At 38.0% G+C, this 26,740-nt stretch overlaps 1 protein-coding gene and 1 non-coding gene across 7 annotated transcripts; one reads left to right on the top strand and one right to left on the bottom strand.

Moving 5' to 3' along the window:
• Nucleotides 1-10,895: 10,895 nt before the first annotated feature.
• On the bottom strand, nucleotides 10,896-11,002 carry LOC145141787 (small nucleolar RNA R71). The gene has a single exon (XR_013722982.1). It is a non-coding gene; the product is annotated as a small nucleolar RNA R71 (small nucleolar RNA).
• An 11,328-nt stretch (nucleotides 11,003-22,330) lies between these two features.
• Nucleotides 22,331-26,046, top strand: LOC145137044 (protein CHROMATIN REMODELING 24-like). Of its 6 annotated transcripts, XM_079071187.1 has the most exons (11): nucleotides 22,331-23,053; nucleotides 23,217-23,270; nucleotides 23,348-23,466; nucleotides 23,560-23,656; nucleotides 23,763-23,815; nucleotides 23,919-24,013; nucleotides 24,104-24,229; nucleotides 24,325-24,384; nucleotides 24,658-24,716; nucleotides 24,802-24,882; nucleotides 25,842-26,046. In XM_079071187.1, exons 1-6 carry the CDS (start codon nucleotides 23,033-23,035, stop codon nucleotides 23,968-23,970), a joined length of 396 nt encoding a protein of 131 aa, XP_078927313.1. In that variant the 5' UTR covers nucleotides 22,331-23,032; the 3' UTR covers nucleotides 23,971-24,013; nucleotides 24,104-24,229; nucleotides 24,325-24,384; nucleotides 24,658-24,716; nucleotides 24,802-24,882; nucleotides 25,842-26,046. The 6 variants fall into 6 exon arrangements, with proteins under 6 accessions (XP_078927313.1, XP_078927311.1, XP_078927312.1 ...); XM_079071185.1 differs by having other exon boundaries at nucleotides 24,658-24,882; XM_079071186.1 differs by having other exon boundaries at nucleotides 23,919-24,024; nucleotides 24,658-24,882.
• The last annotated feature ends 694 nt before the right edge of the window (nucleotides 26,047-26,740 follow it).

Raw genomic sequence — 26,740 nt, 5'->3', positions numbered from 1 at the left:
TTAATAGCATACCACTTATGCTCCCACTAGCTTTGACATGTACCCAATAATTAGTTGGACTTCTAGAAATCAATACTTATTGACTTTCTTACCAAAGTTCAGATTTCTGATACGAGATGCTTCGATAAGACTTTATCAAGGCTTCTCAAACTCATACACCTTTCCTTAGATAGCTCGCATGTGTGTCTAAACAATTTTAGAACTTACAGCCATAAGTCTGAAATGTTTATACCTTTTGCCATTTCTCACATTCGAATTATGAAGAGGGATGTCGTAATCATAATCGAATTTGGGAATGCAAATATCACAATTGCTATCTCTTTAAAATCTACTTAGTAAAAGCGTTTCCTCACAATCATTTTCATGAATTGGAGATAAACCTTATGACACTTAGATTTTTAGGTGTATGTGTTCCTATCCATGTGAATTTGTCATAATCATAATCACAAGATAAGGTGAGTGACAAATCCAAACTCATATGGACTGAACTTGTTCAATCTTAATTTCTTGCCACCTGGCAGCACAAGGGCCTACCATTGCTTCCTAGGTTGTTATGCAAACAACTGAGAACTCATAGAACTCACATGTATACTCAACTTTAACTAGAATAGGCACAAAAACAAGAATATGTCAACACGATAGGTTACAAACCTCAAGTCGTGTGCTAGTGATTAACAATAGGTTTATTCTTGATTAGTTCTTGAAGCTTTTCAAGATCCTTAAGACTCCCACTGACCTATTGACATATAAGATTCACTTTGTAAAGTAACATTACTTGACAAACAAATATTCAAGAGTTAGTGCGGTCTCTTATCAAGACAAACACTTCACACAATTGGCCTTAGTTGGTCTTTGTTTTATCCAAAACATCACAACTTACAAATTTCAAATGTACAAGAGTAGAAACATTTTACTCTACATTTGATGAGTGTTATAAACCTTCCTTAAGATATGTCACTCAATTTACAATCTTGGAGTATGACTCTAAGACTTGATTTTGAAATGAAGTATGATTCATCTTTTGATTTAACCATTTCAACAATTCACGATTCCTCTTATTAGTCATACAAATGCACTAAGATGTGCTTAGCGGATCAACTGTGATACGGTTTCATAATCACTAAGATGATCATAAAACATGATACTCAAGTACTCTCCCATCCTTTCAGATTGGAGAAACTTTTATCTTTCTGCCTAATTTGATTTTTCTTATTCGTCCTGCCATACATTGAAACTTTTCCAATGTTCAGAATTATACTTAAACTTGTAAGCATAACCATATTTACTAAACTTTTAGTAAATCATGACGAATAGTCTTATCGTTCTTTGTGGTGGACCTGACCAGCGCACAACCAAGTGTACCCGATCCCCTAGTCCTTCACTTGACTCACATATACATGTGAACAAGGAATTAGTCTTAATTTCCCAAAGATGAAGGTTCTCATTCATCACACAACACAACTTGCATGATTTCAAGTTTCTATCCAACTGAAACTTGGGTGATGAGAATCTTTCCTTATTTGGTAAATTATGACACTACCACAAACGAAAGAATCAAATCTGTTTTCCAATATTGCTATCAATGGAAACATATAAGCAACAATTTTCACAAATGCCATTGTAAGGAAACATAAAATAAAATAAGTTTCAAAAATTTTCTTTATTTATAAAAAATTGCGGAAAACTTATCCTTACAATGCAAATACATATGAAAACTATGTTGTTATCTATTCCTAAGCAATCTATCACAACTCTTAAGCAACAGCTCAAAATTCTGATCACCAAACCATGCGATCAAAATCCATCTCTTCGCGATCAGAATCAACTTATTCTTCCTTTAAGTTTCCTATCTTTTCTTCGATTCTCCAAAACATCAAAATGTAATTACATTACATCATGTATTAAGAATCTCTAAATAGGAACTTAATAGAGTTTGATATTGGACTTACCTAAAGTAGAGTCAAACTTTTTGACATTACCATCCTTTCAGGTAAATAGAGTACCTTTGCAACCAATTTCCCTTCTCTTGGCAATAGGAACATATGGACCTTTTTGGAATAGTATACTGGACTATCTCAGACTTAGCCTTTCTCTTTACCATTTGGTCAATTGACTTTACCATGGCCGATCCCTTTCCATTGGGAAGAGAAAGCCTTTCTTGACTTCCAATGTTACCATTGTCAATGTCCATGGAAGTTTGGGGAGTAGACCTTCCAATCAAATTTGCTTTACCGGTGCACCAAATCATTGCTGATTCAGCAGCAACAAGCAAATAGGTAAGATTGATAAGGCTCATGTCGTGGTCTGTCATATAGTAGTCCTCAATGAACCCGCTATATGACTCAGTAAGTGATTGAAGAACCCAGTCAACAGCCAACTTCCTTGAGACTTCGACACCCAACTCTCCCAGCCTTTCAATGTGTGACTTCATCTCCAACACATGTGCACACACATACCTTCCATCTTGTTGTTTGCTAGCCAATAGGGCTTGAGTGACCTTGAACTTGTGGGTTAGGGAGAATTATTGGAGGAGGTGGAGGAAGTGAAGTTCCACTACTGCACGAAGAAGGGATTAATCTTTTACCTTGATCGTCTTGTGGAATATCATCTTTATGAAGAAAGCTTTTTCCAAAAAGATAAGGAAGACCATAGTTGTCAGAACTAGACATCTATGAGGGAGAAATTCAAGTTAGTTGATTTAAGTCCTTAATATAACACCCAAAACGAAATACTAAGGCTAGGACCCAACACAATATTTTACAATTCGGAAGAGGGATGTCGTAATCCAATTGAAAAATATTTGAAGGTAGGTAAATGACGATTTACCAACTTCCACCATAAAAAACGAAATAGAACATTAAGTTTTAAATGAATTGAAATTCCTAGATCCTTTGAGATTCATTGATCTTTTCAATGGCATGTTTAAATCTCGATTGTTCCCTTCAAGTTTGTGATTGGGATGCCGAGGATCACAAACAAGGTGTGAATAACCATGCAAATGTGCTTGGTACTCTTAATGTTACAGATCACCTCATCAATGTGCCAGTTAACCACACACGCTTCATTGATCTATGATTAACATCAAGCTACCCTTTTCCACACACTGTCAGTCCTAGATTAGTGTGCCGGTTAACCACACACGCTCCACTAACGACTTAACAAGGTGCAAAGTGCAATTTCGAGGGTTAGCACCAAATTCACATTTTTCCTAAGTAACTAAGATTGGGAATTTATAAGTGTTTAGTTACTTGGTATTTTCATTATACTTTTAATGAGAATTAATGTCCTATCCTACCCGTTCGGATAACGACCCTCCACCAGTCAAGGAAGCGGTAGGTGAGAGTGGACACCCATTAAACTGCCATTTTATAGGCAGTAACCTTATACCCCCCTTATAGACTGACTTCGTGAATGAGGCCTACTAACGGTAAGACTGACTTGTCTTATACATATATATATATATATATATATATATATATATATATATATATATATATATACATATATATATATATATATATATATGTATGTATAATTATAAAACTTATAATAATATAATAGTATAAGGGTTGAATTTTAACTTTTAAAACTCTAGGGTTTGGAATTAAAGTATTCAAAAGTGAGACTTTACAAATTCCAAAACTTGAGGGCAAGTTTTGAAACTTGTCAAAACTTTTGGTTTCCATAACTTATGAGTTTAATGTGGTTTTTAAAACTTTTCATGTTCCATAACTTGAGGACAAGTTATGGAAGACTTTAAACCATTTAAAATGACTCTTAAAAATGAGACCTTTCATTTTCCATAACTTGAGGACAAGTTATGGATTTCATTAAAAACATTTAGATCATTATTTTAATTAACACAATAATCAAATAATACATACATGATCTAGTTAAACTCATAAGAACAAGATAATTCATATCATCAATCTTCAAGAAATTAGTCTAATCATATAAACTAATACAAATCTTGAAATTATGACAATTATCTTTAAATTGGACAAGTTCGTGGTGATGCCCTTGCGGGCACACCAATGCTCCTGCCGCGTTCATGGACCTCATGAACCGCGTATGCAGACCGATGTTGGATCGGTCTATGATAGTTTTCATCGATGACATCTTGGTTTACTCCAACACAGAGGAGCAGCACGAGGAGCACTTGCGAGAGGTGTTGGATACCTTGAGGAGGGAGAGCTTGTACGCCAAGTTCTCCAAATGTGAGTTCTGGTTGCGTGAGGTGCATTTTCTTGGGCACCTTGTCAACCAGAAAGGTATTTTGGTTGACCCGGCCAAAGTGGAGGCCGTGATGAGATGGGAGGTTCCGAAGTCTCCATTTGAGATTCGTAGTTTCCTGGGATTGGCAGGCTATTACCGGAGATTCATTCAGGATTTCTCCAAGATAGTCGTACCCTTGACCCGGCTGACGAAGAAAGTCGTTGTATTTCATTGGGGGCCTAAGCAGCAGGCAGCGTTCAAGACATTAAAGCTGAGACTATGCGAGGCGCCGATCCTCGCCTTGCCAGAGGGCATTGAGGATTTCGTAGTATATTGCGATGCGTCCATCGTGTTTGGGCGCGGTACTGATGCAGAGAGGGCACGTCATCGCCTACGCCTCGAGGCAGCTGAAGCCTCACGTGGCGAACTACCCGACGCATCATTTGGAGTTGGGGGCGGTCGTCTTCGCCCTTAAGATTTGACGACATTACCTCTGTAGGGTCCGTTATACCATTTACACGGATCAGAAGAGTCTGAGGTATCTCATGGATCAACCGAATCTAAACATGAGACAACATCGGTGGCTCGTGGTGAAGGATTACGACTGTGAGATCCTCTACCACCAGGGAAAGGCCAATGTGGTGGTCGATGTTCTTAGTCGCAAGGCGGCCCCGATCAGAGATATCTGCATGCAGATTACAGTAGTGACTCCGCTTCTGGAGCAGATCCGAGAGGCTCAGCAGGAGGCTATGAAGGAGGAACATCGAAAGAGCGAGCGTATTGTGGGTCAGGTTTCCTCCTTCGACTATGATAGCCGAGGGTTGTTGACACTACACCGTAGGGTGTGCGCCAGGTTCTGATGGAGGAGGCGCACATATCCCGATTTTCCATTCATCACGGGGCGACGAAGATGTACAGAGACCTTCGTCCTGATTACTGGTGGCCCCGCATGAAGCGGGATGTAGCCTGGTACGTCGAGAGATGCCTAACCTGTAGGAAGCTCAAGGCAGAGCACCAGAGACCTCACGGCAAGACACAACCGTTAGATATCCCTATGTGGAAATGGGAAGATATTACTATGGATTTCATCACAAGGCTTCCCAGGACCGCACGGGGAGTGGATTCGATTTGGATCATCGTGGATCGATTGACCAAGAGTTCCCATTTTATACCGATCCAGGAGAGCATCTCGGTCGAGAAGCTGGCCGATATCTACATCCGAGAGGTAGTAGCTCGACACGGAGTGCCAGTCTCCTTGATTTCAGACAGAGACGTGCAGTTCACTTCCAGATTCTGGAAGAAGTTTCACGACGAGATGGGTACTCATCTTCATTTCAACACCGTTTTCCACCCCCAGAAGGATGGGCAGAGTGAGAGGAGGATACAAACTTTCGAGAACATGCTTCGTGCATGTTTTTTGGATTTCGGTGGCAGTTGGGATACGTATCTTCCGTTAGCGGAATTTTCGTATAACAACAGTTACCATGCCAGCATAGACCGACCTCCCTTTGAGATGCTCTACGGGAGGAAGTGTAGGACCCCAATATGTTGGGGCGAGGTAGATCAGAGAGTCATGGGGAGTACTGAGGTGGTACTCAAGACTACTGAGAAGATCCAGCAGGTTCGGAGCAGGCTTCAGACTGATCAGAGTCGGCAGAAGAGCTACGCCGATAAGAGGCGTTCAAATTTGGAGTTCCAGGTGGGCGACATGGTCCTCCTGAAGGTGTCACCTTGGAAAGGTGTCATCCGGTTCAGGAAGCAGGGCAAACTGGGCCCCAGGTACATCGGTCCATTTAGGTTTTCGGCCCGGGTGGGTCGAGTTGCTTACCAGTCGGACCTTCCAGCAGAGCTTAGCTAGATCCACAACACTTTCCATGTTTCTCAGTTGCAGAAGTGCTTACTGGAAGATTTAGCAGTAATACCCCTTGAGGATATTCAGGTTGATGACAGCCTGAACTATATTGAGCGACCCGTAGCTATCCTTGACAGGAAGTTGAAGGCTCTGAGGAACAAGAGGGTGGAGTTGGTAAAGGTGCGGTGGCAGTACCGCAAGGGGTCAGAATGGACTTGGGAGCCGGAGGACCAGATGAGGGAGCACTACCCCAAGATTTTCACGGATGCAACAGCAGACTTCTAGGACGAAGTCTAGAATAAGTGGGGGAGATTTGTAATGCCCAGTTCCCGGTACGTATTTTAATTTAAGTTTTTGCATTTTTACTCTGGGACTCGACTAGTTGGAGGCCCAACTCGTCGAGCAGATGTGAGTTTTGGGACGCGGGTGGAAGAGTTTACTCGCCAAGTCGGAAGCCCCGACTCGACGGGTAGACCTGTCTGGATGAAACCCTAAATTTGAGGGTTTGCACCCTATTTAAACACATTAAGTGGCCTGCACCCCAGCCTCCATCACCCTCAGACCCCATTCTCGAAACCCTAATCAGTTGTGAGTGTTCTTGAGCTATTTTTGTGCCATTTTTGTGAATTGAAGCTTGGAGAAGGAAGGAAAGACTTAGAGGTTCAAGAAGATGGCAGAAGATCCAGAGTCTTGGTTGCATTTCCAGCTTGTTTGAGGTAAAAAGCTTCAACCTTGACTTCCCATTTATTAGATCTTCTTTAGGGCTTGAATCTTGTCATTTTGGGGCATTTCTAAGTCACATTCGGGTGTAGAGTGTATAGCAGAGTGATGACTTCAGATCTTGAACCTTGGAGGGTTCTCATGGCATAAAGGTGCCAACTTTATGGCCATGAGAGCCCCATGCATCTTGTAGACTTCATTTTTGGGCCTTTTAAGCTTGAAGAACCATGAATGGACGTAAAGTTCGTGAATTTACGTGTTATATCGACCCTAGGAGGTCAGATCTATGTTATGGATGCATTAAGCCCGATTGAAATCGACTTGGTAGACTTGGACTTTGGGGGACTTGGTGAGTCGCTCATAGGACTCGGCGAGTCGGGTTATGGTTCCCCAACCTTTTCTATTTCCGATCGATCTGGTTGAGTATAGAAGAGGACTCAACAAGATGGACTTGAATATGGACTTAAAGATCGAAGAACTCGACGAGTTCAAGGACGAACTCGGCGAGTTCAAGGAAATGTCCCAACGTATATGAAGAAGAACTCGACGAGTCAAGGAAAGACTCGGCGAGTCAAGGACTAACATTCCAACTTGCATGAAGAAGGACTCGACGAGTTCAAGGGTGAACTCGGCGAGTCATTGGCAAAACGTCCCGATTCTGTATGAAGGAGAACTTGACGAGTTCTTGAAAGACTCGACGAGTAGGAGCGAAGTTCCAGGATGTCAGTCGATTATGGAAATCGACGAGTTGGTGGACCAACTCGGCGAGTTGAGTCAACCAAGTGTTTACTTTGACCAAAAGTTGACTTTGACCAGGGTGTTGACCTTGACTTTGACTTGACTTGAGTTGACCCTTGAAAGGGTTAAGAGTATGAAATGGTAAGTAAGGAAGGATGTTATGTGTAGGAGTTTGAGAGGAGTTGATTCCAGCATCGAGGACAGTTCAGATACTTCACGACATTAAGGTGAGTTACCTTCCAGTAGCGGTGGGTCTACGGCCACAATGTCAGCCCACTAGTAGGAGTTGTATGTTAGATGATTGTCTTTGTGATAATTATCTAGGTTGCTACTACCCGATATGTTTTCTGTGCTAGCATGATATGATGATATGTGATAGTAGCAGTAGGGGGAATAGTCCCTGTGACACGGTCGTAAGGACCTGAGGGTAGGTCGGGTACCCTAGAATTGCCTGGCAGGGTAGGTCAAGCACCCTAGAACTACTTGGCATGGGTAGGTCAGGCACCCCAGAAATGCGTGGCAGGGTAGGTCGGGCACCCTAGAATTTCCCGAAAGTATGTATGTTGTATGGTATGTGGTATGATGGGGTAACTCACTAAGATTTGTGCTTACAGTTTCAGTTTTGTTTTCAGGTACCACTTCTTCGAAGGGGAAGGAGTCGGCATAGTAGCAGCGCATCACACTTACACACAAGATTTCCGCATTATGAGATTCTTGGGATTGTACTCTGACATTATTACTGTTTTATGATATGGTTTGAGATACGTGACTGTGTTTTATGAAATGGTATGAATCGATGATGTTTTTCAGTAAATTGTTTTATAAGTTACTTGATTAAAAACAAAAATTTTGGTCTTGAAAATTGGAATGTTACATTAAGAAGCTAGACGTAGCACATCTATACGTTGGTTCAAAACATATATTAGTTTGTTAACTTTGTCATTTAGCTCTTATCTTTCTTATTCTCTCATTCAAAAAGTCCCCAAACTCAGGTCTGAAGTGTTGAATCAATTAGACGAGCTAACCTAAAGGGAATTCAAAGGTTAATGATATGTGTATATTTAGCTATATATTTCAATTAGAATTTTATTATTTTTTGGCTAATTTATTGCAATTTATGGACAAAAGGTACTTAATTATGTTTAAATTGTATTTTCAGTAGAAAAGATGTGCTCGGAAGCAAAAGGAAGCGGGAAATGCACAAGAATTGAAGAAAAAAGAAAAAAGAGTCAAAATCCTGAAGGACTCGGCGAGTTGGATGTCTACTCGACGAGTCCACACGAATGTTCGCGAAGCAAATACAAGTCCTTGCCGTACAAGGATTTTTAATCGGGGACTCGGCGAGTCGGTTATCTACTCGGCGAGTAGCCCCTGTTTTCTGAAGTCTATAAATAGAAGCCAATTGTCGAGACAAAACCTCTCTCTGGAACCCTTGGGGATTAATTTGCGACTAAAGGTGCAACTGGAGCTCTGGAATTCGTGGAGAAGACCCTAACCTTCGATTTTAAGGAGATTAAAGGCAATCTAAGTTTACTTTTTACTTTATCTCTTGTTTGAACCATGTGTGAACTACTAGATCTTGTTTTTGAGTAACTTTCTGCTGTAATCATGAGCTAGACCTTATATCTTCTGGTTAGGGTAGATGAATTTATGAATATGGTTTGATTTGTGGTTGGATTAATTGAATATTGGTGAGTTTTGTTTTATTAAGCTTGTTAACGAACCTTATGCATTAACTACAACTATTTTCTGTTAATTAACAAGTAATTAAGCTGCATGAACATCTCTTAATTGCTTATCTCATATGATTTATGTGAACACATTGTTATGTGCCTAGGAATAGCGAACGTGAAACTAGGGTTAACTAGAAATGGGTAAATTAATGTGTGAGCTTGTGTGACAAACCATCAACAAGAGGTTAACTGAATTAGTAAGTGGATTAGCTAACTACAAGTCTTATTTAACCCGAATAAATAAACTAGGAAATTTATTAGTTTAATCACTTTATCACTGCTTAAATTGATCTGTTTTCTAAGGATTGGTAATAGTGAATGTGAACCTAATCACCTTAATCGGTAGCCAATAACAATTAATCCATTGCACTTGCCATAAAATCAACCATAGGAGTAAATGAATCGAACCTAAACAGAAGTCTTCTTATTATTGAATTTAGTTGGTTTTTACTTGCTTTAGCTGTTAGTTACTTAATTTGCATGTTAGTTAATTATTTAAGTTTCTAGTCTTGCAAAACTAGAGAAAACCTTTCACTTTTATTACTTGTTTTAGATAATTGTAGTCATTAGCTTAATTACCGCTCCCCGTGTTCGATACCCTGCTTACTAAACTATACCACCACTTGACAGGTCCACTGCCTTTGTGTGTCTAAATTATATGTTAAAAGTAGGATTAAAACTAGTGCATTTATATACACATCAAGTTTTTGGCGCCGTTGCCGGGGAACGGTTTAAAATTTAATTCTAATTGCTAGTGTTATCGATCCTTTGTGTGAGATCTATCTTGCACAAAGTTACTGCTTTAGTAATTTAGTTATTAGGTTTAAGTATTAAGTTTTTCTGTTTTTAGGTTTTTGTCAAATTTTTTCTGTAATAACCTTGAACTCGCCGAGTGCAGTCGAAGCTACTCGACGAGTCCAAGGCAATTTTTCAGTTTCATTTTTTATTCTTTTTATGCGTGTTTCTTGTTTTCTTTCAGGTATTTTATGACCCGAGGATCAGGCACACCCTTGATCCCACCACTCGCAAACCTGGAATCAGCTCTTAGGAAGGACAAGAACAAAACCGTAGAATCATCTTCAACACCAAAGAAGTCACCCTTTAAGAGCCTCAAATCAACTTTTAGCAAGAAAAAGGGCCAGAAAGTTGGAGAATCCAGCAACACGAAGGAAGACACCGAGTACAAAATCGAAAGGGAAGGAAGCAAATCTGACATAGAAGGAAGCGACATAGAAGGCGAACTAGCTAACACCATGGCTAACATCGATGAAGTTCCCATGGGTGAATGGAAAAAAAGGATGCGTGACGATACCGACCCAGGACTCGTGCAACCCGCGATTCCCGTAACTGCCACCTTTGAACTTAAGGGCCACAAACTTGCTCAACTAAAGGAAATCCCATTCTTCGGGAAGGATCACGAAGACGCATACAAACATCTTCACGAGGTCAACGACATAGCCGACTACTTCAATGTTCCTAATGTGACTCGTGATACTGTTTTGCTTCGTATGTTACCGGTCACATTTAAGGGAGCCGCGAAAGATTGGTTGAAATCACTCCCTCCAGGATCCATTACTACTTGGACTAAAATGCGTGATGAATTTATCGATCAATTTTGCCCTCCCTCAAAAATAGCAAAATTGAAGAAGGCCATAGCCAATTTTGAGCAACAAGCTGGAGAGTCACTTTATGAGGCACGGGAGAGATACAAAGGCCTACTAAGGAACTGCCCACACCATGATCTAAACAGTCAACAAGAAGTCTCCATTTTCTATAATGAAGTGAATGTAACAACTAGGCAGCTCCTTGATTCGCAAGGACCACTCACAAAGAAGCCACCCAAGGTGATAAAAGCGCTAATTGAAGAATTCTCTAAACACTCTAGAGAATATCATAACCCAAGAAATGACTCAACTAGAGGGATGGTGAATGCTATTTCGGATGACATGGCGACAATGATGGCAAAATTGGAAAGCATGGATAGAAGAATGACTAAGATGGACCAATCCATCCATGCCATTAGAGTGGGATGTGAAAACTGTAGAGGGCCCCACCTTACTAAAGACTGTGACCTTGACGAGAACGGGAACCGGAAAGTACAAGTGTGTTACTCGAGCGGTGATAGATATCATGAAGATTGGCGCAAACCCAAGAAAGAATGGCTACCTTATGATGAGTACAAGAAGGCAAAGTAGGAAAAGTATAAGCAAAAAGGAAGAGGTTTTTATCAAAAAGAGGAACCGGTGCAAGAAAAGAAGTCATACTTTGAAGATATGCTTACGAGATTTGCAGCTGCATCCGAGAAAAGGCACAACGATACCGATGCTGCAATTAAGGAGCAACAAAACTTAATGAAGGAGCACCAAATCATGATGAAAGACCAAGAAACATTACTTAGGAATCAACAAGCTTCCATCCTCAATATTGAAAAACAGCTGGGCCAACTTGCATTACAAATAAATGAGAGACGACCGGGTGGACTTCCTAGTAATACCGAAAACAATCCGAAAGGCGCACATATAAACATCGTGACAACTAGGAGTGAGAAGATTATAACTCCTCTGACCCCTGTTCAGAAAGAAGATCCTAAGTTGGTGCAAGAGGAAGAAGCAGAAACTGAAAAATCGCAAATTCCCGATCCGACTCGCCGAGTCTCAGATATGGACTCGACGAGTCCCCCACCTGAACAGAAAAACAAGCCCCATATTAAACCGTACCAGCCTCCATTGCCATTTCCAGCTCGAGCCAGACAAGAAAAGCATGATGTTGATTACCAGAAGGTCCTGGAACACATTAAGGCCCTTCAAATTAATATGCCATTCATCGAGGCGGTTGCACAAATGCCTAAATATGCCAAATTCCTAAAGGAGCTTCTTACAAATAGAAAGAAGATGGAAGAGGTGAAGAAAGTGGTCCTAAATGAAAATTGTTCAACTTCCATGTTGAACAAATTACCTAAGAAAAAGGGTGATCCGGGAAGTTTGACATTACCTTGTCAATTTGGAAATTTGGCAACTATACATGCATTGGCTGATTCGGGGGCAAGTGTTAACCTCATGCCATATTCATTCTTCAAGAAATTAAATCTTCCAGAGCCAAGGCCAATTCTAATGGCAATTCACTTAGCAAATAAAACGGTCACATTTCCAAGGGGAATATGCGAAGATCTATTGGTGAAAGTTGATAAGTTTGTGTTTCCCGCGGACTTCATAGTACTTGACATGGAAGCGGACTCTCAAGTCCCGATCATACTTGGAAGACCCTTCCTCAAAACCGCGAGTGCTATAGTAGACATGTGAGATTCTAAACTTACCCACCGGGTGGGAGACAATTCAGTTACATTTGGAGTTGATCAAGCAATGAAGAATGCAAGGTATAGTGATGACACGGCATTCTCGGTTGATATGTTGGAAGAATTAATGGAAGGATGGAAAGAAGACAAGCCAAACAAGTCCACCGTTACCTTTGAAGATGAATTTGATGATGAAAGAGACCTGATGGAGATAGAGAGATTACTCGAGGAAGCTAAATATAATGAATTAATCAGAAGTTCTGAAAGCCCGACTCGCCGAGTAGCATCCACCGACTCGACGAGTCCATTCGAAAAAACTCGACCAGTCGCGAATTTCGCCTGCGACTCGACGAGTCCCCTCACTGGACTCGACGTGTTCAGCTTACAGAACACGAAATCTAAAATAAAAATTCTACCTGATCACCTGGAATATGCATTTCTTGAAGATGGCCAACAAAAACCAGTAATTATAGCTTCTGATCTAGCTAAACATGAGAAAGAAAGCCTTGTGGGAGTACTAAAGAAAAGACAAGGAGCCATAGCATGGATGATAACCGATATCAAAGGGATAAGTCCAGCCTATTGTTCTCATAAGATTAACCTAGAAGATGGAGCTAAACCTGTAGTTCAACGCCAAAGAAGACTTAACCCAAATATGCAAGAAGTAGTGAAAAAGGAGGTGGTTAAACTATTAGATGCTGGGATCATTTACCGAAGAAAGGAGGAATGACGGTGGTTACCAATGACGATAACAAGTTAATTCCAGCAAGAACAGTAACCGGGTGGCGCGTTTGCATCGGCTACAGAAAGCTTAATGATGCTACATGCAAGGATCACTTCCCGTTACCATTTATTGATCAAATGCTAGAAAGGCTTTCCGATCATCTATACTATTGTTTTCTCGATGGTTTCTCAGGGTATTTTCAAATTCCAATTGACCCACAAGACCAAGAAAAGACCAATTTTACATGCCCAAGTGGGACCTTTGCATACATACGCATGCCTTTTGGGTTATGCAATGCACCTGCTACATTCCAAACGTGAATGGTGGCTATCTTCCATGACATGATCGAGAAATTTATGGAGGTTTTCATGGATGACTTCTCGGTTTTCAGATCCTCTTTTGAAGATTGCTTATCCAACTTAGATCTAATGTTAGCACGATGCGAGAAGACAAACCTAGTACTAAATTGAGAAAAGTGCCACTTCATGGTAAAGGAAGGGATTGTCTTAGGACACAAGGTGTTAAGGTTGGGGATCGAGGTAGATAGAGCAAAAGTTGACACAATAGCTAAGTTACCACCTCCAACAAATGTAAAAGGGGTAAGGAGCTTTCTTGGCCATGCGGGATTTTATCGTCGCTTCATTAAAGACTTCTCAAAGATCATTAGGCCTTTGACTCAACTTCTTTTGAAGGAAGCCCCATTCAATTTCTCTAAAGAATGTCATGAAGCATTTTAGTTATTAAAAGAAAGGTTTACCACTACTCCTATAATGATAGCCCCAAATTGGAATCTTCCTTTCGATTTAATGTGTGATGCTAGTGACTATGCGATAGGAGCCGTTTTGGGACAAAGAATTGACAAACATTTTAAGCCTATATATTATGCAAGTAAAACTTTGAACCCGACTCAAGAAAAATATACTACTACCGAGAAAGAGTTGCTAGCAGTGTTATATGCTTTTGATAAATTCCGACCATATTTAGTCTTGTCCAAGACAATTGTTTTCACCGACCATTCTGCCCTAAACTATCTATTTGCTAAACAAGATGCAAAACCAAGATTGATACGTTGGGTCTTACTTCTACAAGAATTTGATATTGAAATAAGAGATAAAAAGGGAATGGAGAACGTGGCTGCCGATCATTTATCAAGATTAGAGAACCCGCATTTGGAAGAATTAGAGGAAAACGAGATTGGAGATGATTTTCCCGAAAAATATCTTTTGGTGATAGCAAGAGAGGTACCATGGTTTGCGGATATAGCTAATTACTTAGCAACTGAATACATTCCAAAAGACTTAACCCGACAACAAAAGAAGAAATTATTTTAAGAAATCAAGTATTACTTTTGGGACGAGCCGTACCTTTTTCGAAGCTGCGGGGACGGGATGATACGAAGATGTGTGTTCGGGAAAGAGAGTCGGGAAATCTTGGAACATTGTCATAGCGGGCCCACTGGAGGACATCATGGAGCACAATATATGGCTAAAAAGATTTTTGATATTGGTTTTTATTGGCCTACAATTTTTAAAGATGTTACTCAATATGTCAAAGAATGTGATTCATGCCAACGAACGGGGAACATAACATCCCGAAACGAGATGCTACAAGATAGTATTCAAGTTTGTGAGATATTTGATATTTGGGGGATTGACTTTATGGGACCTTTCCCAATGTCAAAATGGAATAAATATATCCTAGTGGCAGTCGACTACGTATCTAAATGGGTGGAAGCACAAGCGTTACCTACTAATGATGCTCGAGTGGTGGTGCGTTTTCTTAAAAAGTTATTTTCAAGGTTTGGAGTTCCTAAAGCTCTTATTAGTGACTGGGGCACTCACTTTGCAAATGATCAATTAGCTAAGGTGTTAAAAAGATATGGTGTACACCATAGGTTTTCGACATCCTATCATCCACAAACAAGTGGACAAGCTGAAGTGACAAATCGGGCATTAAAACGAAATTTGGAGAGATCGGTTGGAGGAAATAAAAAGGAGTGGTCGAATAAGCTTGATGATGCACTTTGGGCTTTTCGAACAGCTTTTAAAACACCTATTGGTACTACACCATATAGGTTAGTTTATGGAAAAAATTGTTACTTGCCGGTTGAAATAGAGCATAAAGCATTTTGGGCTTTAAAGATGTGTAATTTTGAGTTAGCTGAACTTCGTACCAACCGGTTAATGCAAATGAATGCTCTTGAAGAACTTAGAAATGAAGCATACACAAATTCATTGATATACAAAGAGAATACTAAGAAATGGCATGATATGAGACTAAAGGGTAATAAGGATTTTCATGAAGCACAAAAGGTGCTACTCTTCAATTCAAGGTTAAAGCTTTTCTCGGGCAAGCTAAAAACAAGGTGGGATGGGCCTTTTGTGGTTAAACAAGTTTTCATACATGGAGCTATCGAGCTTATATCGAAAGATGGAACCCCTTTCAAGGTTACTGGGCATCGGGTGAAGAAATATGAAGAAGGAATGCAAAAAGACGAAGGACTTGAAGAAGGGCTAGATTTGGAAGAAACCACTGAAACGTAGCGCGGGAAAGAGTCCAGCTAATGACTCCTCAAAAAGAAGCGCTTCCGGGAGGCAACCCGATTTTAGAGTTTGCTTTCTTTTTACCTTTCTTTTTCATTTTATTTTTCTTTTTTTTTTAGGATTTGTCTTTTTCAATCTTCTTCTTTGTTTAAAATGATTGCTTGAGGGCAAGCAAAGCTCAAGTGTGGGGTATGACGGCATAAAATTAAAGAACTCAAAAAAATTTTCAAACAGATTGAAAAACTCGCCGAGACCATTTATCTACTCGGCGAGTCCATTTGAAAAATCGCGATATTTTTGCAGATTCGCGTATCTACTCGGCGAGTAGGTACCCCTACTCGGCGAGTCCACGTTTTAACCCGAAAAAAATAATTTTTACATTCTGTAAATTAGGGTTTTAACCCTAATAGTAAAAACACATTCTCATTCATCAGCCACAGCCGCGAGCAAGTTCCCTCTCAAGCTTTCATCTCCAATTTCTTGTGATTTCTTTCAATTCCCATCAAAAGGTAACATTTTTCACTTATAATCTTGTTAAAGTTCCCATCTTTGGTAGAATTACGACCCTAATTTGTGGAAATCCCGATTTTGAACTTGACTTGGATTTCTAGGGTTTCGATTTTGGATAAATTAGGATGTTATAGTTAAAATTTCATATGAATTAATGCTTGTTAGACATCCCTGAACAAACCCCTGGACCTAATTTGGAGTTTTGATGGATGATTTGCTCAGAATCAGAACTTAGACTCGCACTGTTCATTCGCGATGAACTGTTCATGCTACTCGCCGAGTCGGTTCGTGGACTCGACGAGTCCGTGTTGCAGGAGACCAGATTTTTGATATTTAACGTTTCTGTGTGTTTGTGGTGTTGTTTTGTCTTGTGTTATGTTGCAGGAAATGTCTAGACGAGGTCAGAGTTCAAGAGGAAGCAGTCATGGGGACATCCCATGGTTAAACTTACCACAAATTACTTCAAAATCATCATTGGCCCGCGCTAAGAACAAGTTGGAAACGATGAAAAAGAAGGAGAGTTATGTACCTAATGAGATTGATTGGAGTTGGATGGGGCAAGCGGGACCAGAAGAAGAGTTAACTCCATATGTAATCAAGAATTTTGAACGAGAAGGAGTGTCTATTATTTGTGAAGGGTGGAACCGGCTCTTTCGTATCCAAGAGCTAGTATATCAAGAGCTTTGCTGGGAGTTTTTCTCTACCATAGTTTTTCGAGGGGGTGATGACATTTATAACCCCAATGCCCTCACTTTCTGCCGTGGTGGGGAGGTGCGACAATGCAGCATTGCCGAGCTATCATGGAGGATGGACATTTATGATCAATCTTTGGTCACCACTGACGAGTTTGGTACTTTTCTAGAGCACTGCCACAAAGATTTACCCGAGGGCGTAGTTGCTTCCACTTGGTGGAATACTATTGCCAACCGGGTGTATATTCCATCTTCTGCCCAGCAGGGAAGTATCCGCTCACCAATCCACCGTTTGATCCATCGTCTTATCGCATGCTCCATAAACATCTGCAAGGATGATGACAAGGTTCCAACCCTTGATGTCTTTTACTTGTGGAGTATTATTACACCGGATGTGTTTTGCAACATCCCTTACTGTTTGTCAAAATACTTGGGGGAAGGGGCGGTTAAAGACATAATCACGTCCAAAATCAACGGTGGAATGTTTGTGACCCGGTTGGCGAGGTCGTATGGTATCTTGGAAAGGGGGGACGAAAACTTTTTAACAATGGTACCCACACCACCTTTTAGCATCACACTATATAGGAGGGCAAGAATCATAGAAGACTATGGTGGGGGACACATTGGTATTCCGAATGAGGATGAGGTTTTGGTACCCGAGGAGCCGGGACAGAGGGTGAGGCCACGAAGAGAACATGTACGATAGGAACCACCGGTAATCCCGGTCGATGACGAAATCCCAATGGATTGGTACAATATGGAAATCCGTAGGTACCAAGATAACCTCGGGCGAAGCATGAACTATCAAAATGAGTCATTCGTTCACTTGTTCGATCAAATGAATCTTTCGCCAAGAGATGGACCGGGGTACCCTTATGTGCAAAGCTGGGATGAGCGGATTAGTCAACACTAAAATCAAGCCGGAGGAAGCGGAGTTGGAGGAGATGAAGATGAAGATTGATATCTTTTGATTTTTATTTGTTTGGTTTGGTTTACGACAATTTTTTTTTGTTTTTTTTTGTGATGTTTAAACTCTTAGTAGTTAGGATTAAGTAGGAATTTTTATTGTTTTCCTTTCCTATCATTTTTGTTTTGATTTTGATCTTTTCAGTTGAGGTTAAGGGATGCATGCAAGGGTCTAGAGTCAAGGCTAACCAAGTGAAAAATCGAGTCTAGGCAAGAGAGAAAACGAAGTTTTGAGTCACGTGATGAGTCCGATTGAGAGAGGAGTTATTAAGTGATTATTTACTGAAGCAAAATGAGGGAAAATATTAGTTCAATATTCCCCACATACATCAGAAATGGACCTGGGCAGAATACATTTTTTTCACTCAGCGGTCTACTCGCCGAGTGCACTTTATGGACTCGAAGAGTCCAAGTTAAAATCCACGACTTTTCTGCCAATTACACTACAACTCGGCGAGTTCCCATACTTACTCGACGAGTTGCTCATTCTTCTACTATCAAGCTGATGATTTGATGACATTTGACACGGCCATTGGTTGTATTCTTTGAGGATCATTTACCGAGCATTTTCCGAGACTTTTCCTGCATAATTGGAGCTATACCACACAAAACGAATGATACCCAAGGCATGAATGAGTTGTTCCCATGTCTAAATTCAATTGAAGATAGAGCTTCAAATGAAGAACATCAACCTCGTGACTACTATCCCAGGGGAGTTTGTTCCAATTCCCTCTTTACTTTGTCATTTTCTTTATCATGCATAATATGCAATGAGGGCATTGCATAAATTAAGTGTGAGGTAGGGGGTTGATCATATTAGTTACATTAGAATCCTAATTTAGGTATAATTTTGAAATTTTTGCATTAAAATTTCTAGGATTAATTTAGAAAATTTTGGTAAAGCAATTAGGACTCCATGTTAGTATTATGTTTGATGATTGCACGAAGACCCAAATGTTTAGTTGAGCCTATATACGTTATAATGCATTTGTGGCCTCCTTTATTCTAGTGAAATCATGGGACAAAAACACAACCTCGCTTAGTTTGAGGGATGCAATATGTTTAGCATCGTGTACCTGAATTGTATCCAGGAAAATTAATATCTTTAACCAATAAAGGTTGAAGTTGAGCGCCCCTGCTTAAGCATGTAGGTTTTGAGTGAAAAAAAAAGTGAGTTACATGTGAAAAAAAAGAGAGAGAGAATTACAAGAAAAGTTGTAAGAATTTTGGAGCAATCAAAGTGAAGATCAAAAGATCAAAGTTCCAAAGATTCAAAAAGTTGAAGATACCAAAAATCAATCAAAAAGGTGGTGAATTTAAAGAAATCAAGATCAAATTATCAAAGAAATGAAGAATTCTAAAGAGCTCCATAGTGGTATCACAAGTTGTAATTGTCTAGATTATGTATGCTTGAGTTGCTCAACCAAAAATACCTTGAAGTTAGAAAGTTTTCTGCGGATGGATTCGGAGGGATGCATAAGATGAGCATTGTTCAAAAGAAGTGGGCGAGTGTTTATGAGGATTGTTAGTATTTAGAACTGAGGGGGTCCTTAGGAAAAATTTTAGACACAAATGCATGCGTTGCGGTCTTGGCATAATGGATGAGTTGGATTGGGATTGTTTTATGTGATGCTAGTATGTTTAAAATTCAGTTTTGCTTGGGGGCAAGCAAAAGTCAAGTGTAGGGTATTTTGCTATGTGTATATTTAGCTATATATTTCGATTAGAATTTTATTACTTTTTGGCTAATTTATTGCAATTTATGGAAAAAAGGTACTTATTTATGTTTAAATTGTATTTTCAGTCCAAAAGATGTGCTCGGAAGCAAAAGGAAGCGGGAAATGCAATCGGGAACTCGGGAATTAAAGAAAGAAGAAAAAATAATCAAAATCCTGAAGGACTCGGCGAGTTGGATGTCTAGTCGACGAGTCCACACGGATGTTCGCGAAGCAAATACAAGTCCTTGCCGTACACAGATTTTTAATAGGGGACTCGGCGAGTCGGTTATCTACTCGGCGAGTAGCCCCTGTTTTCTGAAGTCTATAAATAGAAGCCAATTGTCGAGACAAAACCTCTCTCTGGAACCCTTGGGGATTAATTTGCGACAAAAGGTGCAACTGGAGCTCTGGAATTCGTGGAGAAGACCCTAACCTTCGATTTTAAGGAGATTAAAGGCAATCTAAGTTTACTCTTTACTTTATCTCTTGTTTGAACCATGTGTGAACTACTAGATCTTGTTTTTGAGTTACTTTCTGCTGTAATCATGAGCTAGACCTTATATCTTCTGTTTAGGGTAGATGAATTTATGACCATGGTTTGATTTGTGGTTGGATTAATTGAATATTGGTGAGTTTTGTTTTATTAAGCTTGTTAAAGAACCTTATGCATTAACCACAACTATTTTCTGTTAATTAACAAGTAATTAAGCTGCATGAACATCTCTTAATTGCTTATCTCATATGATTTATGTGAACACATTGTTATGTGCCTAGGAATAGCGAACGTGAAACTAGGGTTAACTAGAAAATGGGTAAATTAATGTGTGCGCTTGTATGACAAACCATCAACAGGAGGTTAATTGAATTAGTAATTGGATTAGCTAACTACAAGTCTTATTTAACCCGAATAAATAAACTAGGAAATTTATTAGTTTAATCACTTGATCACTGCTTAAATTGATCTGTTTTCTAAGGATTGGTAATAGCGAATGTGAACCTAATCACCTTAATCGGTAGCCAATAAATTAATCCATTGCACTTGCCATAAAATCAACCATAGGAGTAAATGAATCGAACCTAAACAGAAGTCTTCTTATTATTGAATTTAGTTGGTTTTTACTTGCTTTAGTTGTTAGTTACTTAATTTGCGTGTTAGTTAATTGTTTAAGTTTCTAGTCTTGCAAAACTAGAGAAAACCTTTCACTTTTATTACTTGTTTTAGATAATTCTAGTCATTAGCTTAATTGCCGTTCCCAGTGTTCGATACCCTGCTTACTAAATTATACCACCAATTGACAGGTCCACTGCCTTTGTGTGTCTAAATTATATCTTAAAAGCAGGACTAAAACTAGTGCATTTATATACACATCAGTTAAACTTCACAAAAGACTAAGGTATCCCTTCTTGTCTTCATATGGCTTCAAGAGTTTATGGTGGACTTCAAGAGAATTCCTTGAATTCGATTTATATGCTTTGACAGTTTAATATTGTGTAATTGGAAGTATTTTCGTCATAATTCCAAGTTTATCATGATTAATCATAGTGGAGTACTTTAATTGGGGTTTAAAGAGCTCAAACCCTAAAATGGTGAAATGTTAGGAAAATGGAAATTGAGCTTTTGTTTTAATGAGTTAACCCAACTAGAAGAGATATACATGAAGCGTAATTATTTTTAATAATGAATGTTCACATTTAAAATTTGGTTATTAAATGAATGATCATTTTGATAGTAAATAGTAATTAAGCTCTTAATGTGTTAAGAAATGTTCTAAAGATTTTAATATGTTATACGAGTAGGTTGTGTCTATGAATTGGGTTAAAGGCATCAAGAGAAGGTTTTGGCGAAAAGTGAAAGTTAATAGTCACTAACTTCAAAGGTGAGTACATGTGGATTTTATGAGTACATAGCAAACTAGGTTTCTACATGAAAGTATTTGTAACTATGTATTTTGACGCTTGAATGTTTATGTTCTAAATGTTTGAGATTTAAATGATATTGCTAGTAATCTTAATATGAAAGTTTTATCGTACAATATGTTTATTAGTTAAATGGAATTGCTACTAGTGTTGAAATGAAAGGCATTCCATATGTTTGATGTTGATTGCTTAATAGTTGATGTTATTATGTGTAAAAGTTATTAAGGGGCTTCTGATTTTAGATTTTTTGGAGTGTAGATGGTTGTTTTCAAGTCGAATGATGGTTTTTGCAAGTAGAAGCATTTTTTGTGTATTATTTTGAATGAAACTTTATTTTATGTATTTTGCAATAGAAAATGACATAAAAGCCCTTAAGTTTTCACAAATATATCGGTTTTACCCATTGGACGTGATTTAGATCTAGTAAGGTTGTATGTTTTGTTTAATTTGTTCATTTATACATTTTTAATCGGTTTCCAGAAAGTAAAACCCTTGAGTTTTCAAAAATATTTGGATTTATCCTTAAGTTTTCAAAAATGTTCGGATTTACTCATTATTATTATTATTATTATTATTATATTAAAGATGAGTAGAGATGAATAGTGAACATGCTGGTCTTTTGGCAAAACTGGTCCTCAAGGTTTTCATATTTAGTGGTTCAGATTTTTGGCACTAAAATTTGTTATATCGGCTATTTAGTCCCCTTTAACAGTGTAAAGATAAAGATGGGCTCCGATACGTTTCATTCCCACGTCTCCGTCTTCGTCTCATTTATTCCACCGCTTCCAGATTCTTCTTCTCAATTACGCCCGAAAAAGCTTTCACCACCACCACCGCTCACTCTATCTTTCCTCTCTATTCCACCTATCGGCTGCTTCTTCTACATGAGTTAGGTGTTGGCAGTGGAGCTTGTGACGTGTTCTCCAGCCACGATGCACCGGCTTAAAGTTCCAATAGCATTGCTCCAGATACCCACCGCCTTCCTCTTACCGTTTCATCCCAATCGTCTTTTCTCCACCGCCTGCTCACCTGATATCGATGTCTCCACCGCTAACTTCCCACATACAGTTCATTTTTTTTTTTTTTTTTTGCTTTCCCCTCTCTCAGCTTTCCACAATTTCTCCTTTCTGATCCTTGATGTACTCCCGCTCCGACCACTACCGCCGACATACAACTTCAAGCTTTTTATTTTTCGATATCCGGATCCTTCTCCAAAGTTTCCTTCGGGATCCTGACGATTCAAAGGCGGTGGTATGCATCGGTTGTATGCATCTTTAAGATAACAAAAAAATCATATCAGATCCCGCTTCGATTACCGTTGATTTTCGTCTCTCACTGCCTTCGAGCATCCACTGCCGCCTTTGTAAGCAGCGCCTTCTTGCCCTTAGCATCACCAAACACAACTTGCGTGGATGATCCGCCGTAACGAACAGGTAAATCCCACCGACCTGCCTGCATCATCTTTTCGTTTGTAGACCCCTCATACTTCAGATGGTTCGTTATGTTACTGTTCTCGATTTTTGGTGGCCATATGAACTTAATTTGTATTTAGGGTTTATGCGTTAATTTTTCTATGCCTTTTTAGTACCGGTGCAGTTCTTGAGGATCGATGGTACTACCAAAGCCAGTGACAGATTAAAGATTGTTGATGTTAGTGACTTTTTTATTTTATTTTATTCAGTTTGAAAAAAATATGACTTTTATTAATAATTTATTAATAATAACAGGATTTTCAACAGGGTATTGGAGCTCCAATATTTCTTTTAACTTCTCAAGTTGGTGGTTTGGGACTCACCTTAACAAAAGCAGATCGGGTCATAGTAGTTGATCCAGTTTGGAATCCAAGGTTGGCTTTTTTTTTATACTTAATTTGTAACAAATCTTTTTTTATTATTAAAATATAAATATAAATATTCTGAAACAAAATATTTTTTTGTAGTACTGATCGTGCATATCGAATTGGACAAAAGAAAGATAAAATTGTATACCGTTTGATGACTTGTGGTACAGTTGAGGAAAAGATATATAGAAAACAGGTTAAAAAAATGATTTTATCTTCCAGGACATCTACGTCTTTTTACACCCAATAGTTATTTTTCTCTTTTCATATTTGATTTTTTTTAATAAAAATTTATGATGCAGATGTACAAAGGGGGTTTATTCAGAAGTGCTACTGAACACAAAGAGCAAATTCGGTATTATGGAAAATGATATATATATATATATATATATATATATATATATATATATATATATATATATATATATATATATTTTATTTGTGTTTTGTTATTTCAGGATTTTAGGGAGCTTTTCAGTATCCCAAAACAGGGTTTTGATGTTTCTTTAACTCAACAACAGTTGCATGAAGAGCATGATTGTGAACACAAAATGTTTGTACTATGTAATTCATTCAAAATAAGGTTTTTTTTTAATGTGATTTGAATTATTAAATTTCTTCAAAACAATTTCTTTTGTTATAGGGATGCATCTCTTAAAGATCACACAAAGTTTTTTGAGTCTCTTGGTATAGCTGGAATTAGTAACCACAGTTTGCTTTTCTCAAAAACTGCTCCATTCCCTGTTGTGCAAGATGAAGAACTAACAAGGTGATATATCTATCCTTTTTATCCTTCAAGGGCATTTTAGTAAATTCACATTTTTGAATTTTTGTTTAAGTTCTCTGAATTGTTTTTTGGATTAGGCAATCAACTTATGTGGGAAACTCATCTTCTTACAACTCACGTGAACCAAACATGGATGCGTATGTCTTCTTAAAATCTCAATCTTCTTTTTACCTTAAAAAAGATATATTTTTATTTTATTTATTTTATTTTATATTTCATTTATAGGGGAGCTCAATTTGCTATCAATCCAAAGGATGTTGTCATTCTATATTGTTTTCAAAAAAGTTTTTTTTTGATTTGTTGGATTAAATTTCGTTGCGGTTTTTTTTTTTTTTTTTTTTTTTTAAATTCATTTCAGTTTGTTTTTTGGGCCCATTTTATGACGTATTTGCTGTTATTGATTGTTTCAGGTTAAAAAGAACACAGAAGACCTAACACATCAACATGTAGATACTCGGTCAAAGGCCAGGTGTAAAAAGTGTCATAGTTAATGATTTTAAATTTTATATTATGAACTTTAATGGTGTTTTTTTGAATTTTGATTTGTTTTCAAGTTTGATAGTGTTGCAGCTGAGTCTAGATAGGGAATAAGAAGTGGCCATGTACCTGGGAGCAACTGCATTCCTTTTGCTCAGGTAACCATAAATTGTCTGTAAATGAGAGTATATACCTGATGTATGTGATGTTTTCTTTTTTATTTGTTAAAATTAGATTGATTATAAATGATACTTATTTTGTATTAATATTGATGATCTATTTTCCATTATGTAATTATGTTTGTAGCAAAACAGTAAAACAAAGTTGGCATGAAACCAACCTTGCTTTGGAAATTTTGGTCCATGAATCGTTAATCAAATCTACCCGCCTGTTAATAGCTTTAAATTGACCATTTTTCCAAGTGACACACTATATCTTCGGGTTTTGTCCCAAGGGCAGAATTTCTTTCGGTTTTGTCTCAAGGGCAGAATGGTCTTTTAGGGATTAAGGGACCAAAATCATTATGAAACATTAAAAAAAACGAAAAAATTACTACTATAGCTCTTTTTTTTTTTTTTTTTTTTTTTTTTTTTTTTGCAAATTTCGTCTCTAAAGGTTTTCTTTTGCAATTTTGGTCTTTATTTTCTTTTGCAGTTTCCGTTCCATTTTTTGTTTTCATTTCTGGTCCTTAAAAAACTTTCTTTGCATTTTTGGTCCCAAAAAGTTTGTATTTTGAAATTCTGGTCCTCATTTGAAGTTTTTGTAAGTTCTTTTTTTTGTTATCTTCTAAGTAAAATGATGATATTACCCCTTTTTTTAATATTTGTTATTTAATTACCCTGATTTCAATAATAATAGAACTACATGATAAATAATAAAAATAATATCAAAAAGTTAAATAAAGGGTGATATAGTCATTTTGTACATGGAAGGACAAACATTCTTATGATTCTCCAAAATAAGGAGCATATGTGTTTGCATGTTTGTGTTATTATAGGCTTACTAGCCTACTACTACAATCATTTGAGGCTTTTAGGTTAGTTTGGTCAAATATGAGCTTACTTTAATTTAATTTACTAATTATATTGATGATCTTTTTTTTTTCTTTTTTTTTCAGGTTTGGATCATATAATTAGGAAACCGGTAAAATATCTTCAACACCAAGGAGTGAGTGAAAAAGTCATACCATGCTAAATAGAAAACTATGCTGTGTAAATGAGCAAAGTCAATGCATAGTAACAAAGTAGGTTTCCAAAGTCAATTTGTAACATAATATTGTTATGCAGTAAACAGTAATGTACTTTCACCTTTCATTTTTTTTCCGTTTTTTGTATTTACTTTTTATTTTTTTTTCCAAATAACTAACTTCATTACCATTAGGCTCATCACCCATTCTTACGAGTTACATACACTAAATAACAACGTAGTTTGAATTTACATCTACTTTTTCCTTTTTTTTTGCAATTTCTTTTGGATGTCTTAAATTTGGTATTTCATCGTGTTTCGGGACTTTTGTTTGAAGCTGAAAGAAACATCAATAGACAAGTATTGAATGGACTTTATACTATAAATTCTAATTATGTCAAGTGTCCAGTATTGTTTCTTTGGTTATATCAATTAGTTATGATATTATACATTAACAATATAAATGATCGATTCTGTTACAAAGAAAAGAGCTTTACCACAGAATATTCACATTTGTTTATTTATTTATGTACTTAATTACATTCTTTATTTTCAAAGTAGTTAAACAAATACAATCCAGGTAGAAAAACAAAACCAAAACAACTAAACGACAATAAGGGACCATTCTTGTCAAAAAAGATGCAGGTTCACTACTACAAAAGGTGGCCGGCTAACATTTACAAAGAACACACAACGGAAAAAGTTGTCGCATCCGACCCCGCAACGCGGGGGTTTCCCACCTAGTTATTATTATTATTATTATTAAAATAATTATAATAAATGAACAAATTAAACAAAATATCCGGTTTTACTGGACCTAAAGTACGTCCA

This window comes from Lactuca virosa, chromosome 9, assembly GCF_052849685.1.
Source record: "Lactuca virosa cultivar CGN04683 chromosome 9, Lactuca_virosa_CGN04683_v6, whole genome shotgun sequence".
Classification (NCBI taxonomy): domain Eukaryota; kingdom Viridiplantae; phylum Streptophyta; class Magnoliopsida; order Asterales; family Asteraceae; genus Lactuca; species Lactuca virosa.
The sequence above is the reverse complement of the archived record's forward strand: the minus strand, read 5'-3'. Positions and strand labels throughout refer to the sequence as shown.